Source organism: Cupressus sempervirens, chromosome 11 (genome assembly GCF_028749045.1).
Source record: "Cupressus sempervirens isolate cs-2001-9-10 chromosome 11, ASM2874904v1, whole genome shotgun sequence".
Classification (NCBI taxonomy): domain Eukaryota; kingdom Viridiplantae; phylum Streptophyta; class Pinopsida; order Cupressales; family Cupressaceae; genus Cupressus; species Cupressus sempervirens.
The window spans coordinates 511,987,554-511,992,269 of NC_143128.1; the positions used below are offsets into that span (position 1 = coordinate 511,987,554).

At 33.7% G+C, this 4,716-nt stretch overlaps 1 protein-coding gene across 1 annotated transcript; it reads right to left on the reverse strand.

Annotated features, from left to right (window-relative positions):
* Nucleotides 1–381: 381 nt before the first annotated feature.
* LOC149530604 (histone H3.3) lies at nucleotides 382–2,600 on the reverse strand. The gene is made up of 5 exons (XM_089811340.1): nucleotides 2,498–2,600; nucleotides 1,620–1,727; nucleotides 1,378–1,454; nucleotides 1,175–1,265; nucleotides 382–909 (listed from the first exon to the last, which is right to left on the reverse strand). Exons 2-5 carry the CDS (start codon nucleotides 1,689–1,691, stop codon nucleotides 739–741), a joined length of 411 nt encoding a protein of 136 aa, XP_089667466.1. The 5' UTR covers nucleotides 1,692–1,727; nucleotides 2,498–2,600; the 3' UTR covers nucleotides 382–738.
* Nucleotides 2,601–4,716: the final 2,116 nt, after the last annotated feature.

Here is a 4,716-nt window from a genome sequence, read left to right on the forward strand (position 1 = left end):
AATAGGGCAAAATTATGATATATATAAAAAGGATTTTCAGAATTTAGGTAGGCTCTAAATATGAATATAAACAACGTATTTTTCAGAACTTAGCTCAGAAGATACAAATTCATATCTTTTCAATCTTGACCACTAAAAAGAACATATGCAGTCACTATTAACCAGTGAAGAGAGCTTTTCTGGAAAACATATTGATTCCCATCGAATACATACCAAAAATTACATCATATCCACATACACATGAAATATGAAGGCTACAATTAGTTACATCTCAAAAGACGTCCTCGTTACCTTCAACAAAGAACGAATTGACAGCCTATTTTCAGCACATAATAATTCATGAATTCTCCAACCACAAATGCGATTCAAAGTTTTCACATATAGCAAGTACCCATTCAAAAGCATGCCATTAATTCAGAACAAGTCGACATACAAAGATTTAAATAGTTAGGTTTCTTCCTCCCCAAATATGAAGAAACTAATCAATTAGTACCATCTCGAAAGATGAAACAACATCAATAACAAAAAACACTGAATTTGACGCCTTATTTTCAGTACATAATACTTTTGAGTGAAATCAATTAGCATTCCAAGTAACTGGTTTTTACAGAGCAGTCATACAGGATTGCTCTTCCTTGAACACAAAAAAAGATCTTCAAAGCCAGGACCATGTACATTTTACAATCCACCAGAACAAAATGTAGATTTTACAAATTAATCCCAAAGAAATGAACTGGCCTAAGCCCTTTCACCACGAATTCGCCTAGCAAGCTGGATATCCTTTGGCATTATTGTAACCCTCTTAGCATGAATGGCACACAAATTAGTATCTTCAAACAAACCCACTAGATAGGCCTCTGCAGCCTCTTGGAGTGCCAGGACAGCATGGCTCTGGAAACGCAAGTCAGTCTACAATGCAATATAGTGACAAGTATTAATATTCCGACCACGTTGCAACAACTGAATTGTCAACTAATATAAATCATGCGCATTCATTTATGAATCTTATATCAGACAAATCATGTAGCACTTAAACATAGATCTTACAATTAAGAAATTCTAAAACAGGCGTCCTTCAACAAACTACAATAAAATATTTGTAAACTAATTCTTAATTCCAATTAAATAAGAAAAGAAATTTCAATAAAGGAAATTACAATAACCCAGCAATCACCTTGAAGTCCTGAGCAATTTCTCTCACAAGCCTCTGGAAAGGCAACTTTCGTATGAGGAGCTCAGTACTCTTCTGGTACTTTCGGATCTCACTGTACATCAAAGAGAGAAGAAAAAATTTAAAACCAGAACAATTTGTACAATCACTCGAAAATAAGAGCAGTTCAAGAAAATATCAATTAATTGAAATTGTAGGTCATATACCGTAGAGCAACAGTTCCAGGACGGTATCTGTGAGGCTTCTTCACACCTCCGGTCGTAGGTGCCGACTTACGGGCAGCCTGAAAAGTTAAAAACAAACAGTTACATAAATATCTTACCCATGATTAGAAAAATACAAGTTGCAAAATCTTGTCATCCCAAAAAGGTCAGAAAAAATCCCACAATCCGATATTCAATGACACTACGTAGGAGGAACATATAAAAAGCCCTTCACACATGCATACCTTAGTTGCAAGTTGTTTCCTTGGAGCCTTCCCTCCTGTAGACTTACGCGCAGTTTGCTTGGTACGAGCCATTTTTCAATCAAGGGCAATATCACAAAACCTGAAACTCTGCCAAGCATGAAAAGGATTTAGTCAGAATAAAACTGAGCGCACGGATACATAGAAAACCTAAATGATACAAACATCTCGGAAAATTTTGAAGTAACGATACAAACAATCGTATACCCATATGCCTAAATTATACTAAGAAATATAGGAATAGCCATAAAACCATAGACTTAAACGGACAGCGGGTGAAAAAATTGCAGCCACGCAAGTGGACAGAGCCTCCACAACGCAAACAACTCCGAAAAAAATTGCGTGCAGATACAGATAAATATAAACCATACCTGCCATAATTAAACTAAGCACCTAAAAATCAAAACAAAACCATGGACTATGGAATAATTAGACTGAACAGCATAGGAAAAATTTGGCTGATGTGGAAAATTAAAATGAAAATGTTCCTTTTTAGCGTTCTCCAACTTGCACATAAAAAAAGAAATTATGACACATATACATCGCGCACCTAAAATAGTATACAGACGGGCTAAAACCAGTCTTCAAACCCTAAAAAATCTAACAAGCACGATGTCTACTAACCAAATCTCGAAAACCTCAACCAAAACAACCTAGAACGCAGTATAAAAACATCAAGGACCTTCCAACACAACCAAATCAGAACATAAGAAAACAGCTACGTAGATTTAAAACCCTAGATCTGCTGAAATAAAAAAACCCCTATTGTTTAACCCTAAAACTTGTCATGGCCCATTTACAGCCTTTAAGCAAAAGTTACTAGAATTCGAAAAGGAGGACAGAAGAACATTCTTACATACCTTTCACTGAAGAATGTTATCACCGGACGGTAAACAGACGATATAAGCGATCGCAGAACACAAAAATAAAACTCCCGCTAGATTCAGCGCCAAAGGATTTGAACGAAGCAATCATGCGCTGGCTATATAGGTATATACCGGTTACACATCTCAGCCGACCTACCTCTTTAACTCTTGTTTTTTAACCCGAATAGTACGTTTGTGTTTCTTCTTCTTCTTCTTCTATTTCGACGGTAACGCGCTAACGCCGCCTCTCCATCCAACGGCTGTTGTTCATTTGTAGACAAAGCTTTCCATCGGCGGCCCATGCTACTCCGCGTCAAACATCGACGGTTGACATTACGTTTAAGAAAGCACAGAATCCTTGTGCTCGAATCTGATTGGAAGGCCGCTTGTGCACTCGGATCTAGCCAAGCTGTCGATTTTACTTTCGCTTTTTGAGGACGCACTTGACACGTGTTCTTGCAAACCCTTTTATAAGGCTAATGCAATTAAATGAGACATTTAATTTGAGTTTACAAACGGACACTAGGAAGAGGACCTACTTAAGGGAACTGGTCTTATGGATTTATATGTGTATCCTCAACAAAAAATTTAGCTCATAAATTCAAGGAAATTTTGGTCTTATGGATTTATATGTGTATCCTCAACAAAAAAATTTAGCTCATAAATTCAAGGAAACTTTGGTCTTATGGATTTATATGTGTATCCTCAACAAAAAATTTAGCTCATAAATTCAAGGAAACTTTTATCTTATGAATGTTTAAAATAAAAATTAAATTTATTTGGTGAGATTTTATTTTGGTGGGAAATGAAGTGTAGGTTGTTGACAAATGGCAGAATTATTCCCTAAGGTGAAGCTAAATCCAACTCCACCCCGGCTAAATCCAACCCACCCCTTTTTCACTTGCTCAAATTGAGAGGGCTAAAAATTTGGAGCTCTTATTTTGTAGGAAAAGATTCCAATTTAACCTTTAGACCCCATTTGGTTGTTGGAAGATGAGGGCCAAATTTGGGTTATTATGGGTAAAACCAGATTTTGCAGAAAGACATGGGCGTTTGGTTGGTTAAAATTATAACCTAGTTTTCAATTTCATCTTCCAATTTTGGTCAAAAATTGGAAGATGTTTCTTCCAATAAAAAGGTGGAATTCGAAATTAAAATCAGGTTTTGAATTTTATGATAGTTTTTTTAATAATATTGTGGGGTCCACGGTATATTCATCTTTCGTGTCAACCAAACGAACCATTGGCTTTCCAAACCACAAAACCAGATTTTCGAAAACCAAGTTATTTTATAACCTGGTTATGCCACAAATTCATCTTCCCCAACCAAACGGGGCCTTAGAGCATGTTCTCATGCCACCACTAAGCTTATTTTGGTTAGCATGGTTGCTCAACATTTTTAGGAAATAATTGTGGAACTAGTGGCCACATGAACCTATATTTTGATGCTTGTTTTTAAGCACAAAATTTGAAATCTGAATTAATTGAAACAAGAGCTCTAGTAGAGCTTGAGTCCCTACCTTTTGTCAAAAACTAGTCTGATTTGTACGATAATTAAATCGATTTTATAGTTTAGTCAATTAGACAAGGTCAAGGTTATGTGCACACTTACACTAATTACAAAAAAAAAAATTCAAACTTTATAAGAATGTTAGAATATTTTTATTGTAAAAGTCAATAGATTTGATGTAATATGATTAATTTAATCAACCTAAAGTAATTCTTATTAATTAATTATAAATATTTTAATAAATAAATATTAATTAAACTAATATCTATTAGATAATATGTATTTAGAACTAATTAATAAGTCTTAAAACTAGTCAAGAGCTATTAAAATATATTTTAACAAAAAAATATAGAAAATTCAAACTTAAGATTTTTATTGCAAAAATTAATAGATTGGGTTTAATGTTGGTTCTTTGTGGTACGACTAATAATTTAACTAACTTGAAGAAAAGATTCATATGGTTAAATTATTTTAGGGGAAAAAAAAAATTGAAAATAATAATTTTCAAAAATTAAAATGATAAATATTTTAATTTGAGATTTGACAATAATACACTTTGATTGACTTCAATTAAAATATTCAATCTCCTAAGGTCATAAATTGATAAGAAATTGTTCTAATAAATTTTAAATTAATTAATGATAAATCTTTTTCAATTCAATAAAGAAAATTGAATAATTATTCCCTAAATAAATTCACCAAAC

Bases quoted from the DNA above. Each gene is read 5' to 3' on its own strand.
- LOC149530604 (XM_089811340.1), bottom strand. From the start codon at position 1,691: ATGGCTCGTACCAAGCAAACTGCGCGTAAGTCTACAGGAGGGAAGGCT. The intron at 1,455-1,619 runs GTATGCATGTGT...TTAACTTTTCAG, and splicing joins GGAAACAACTTGCAACTAAG to GCTGCCCGTAAGTCGGCACC. The intron at 910-1,174 runs GTGATTGCTGGG...ATTGCATTGTAG, and splicing joins AAATTGCTCAGGACTTCAAG to ACTGACTTGCGTTTCCAGAG.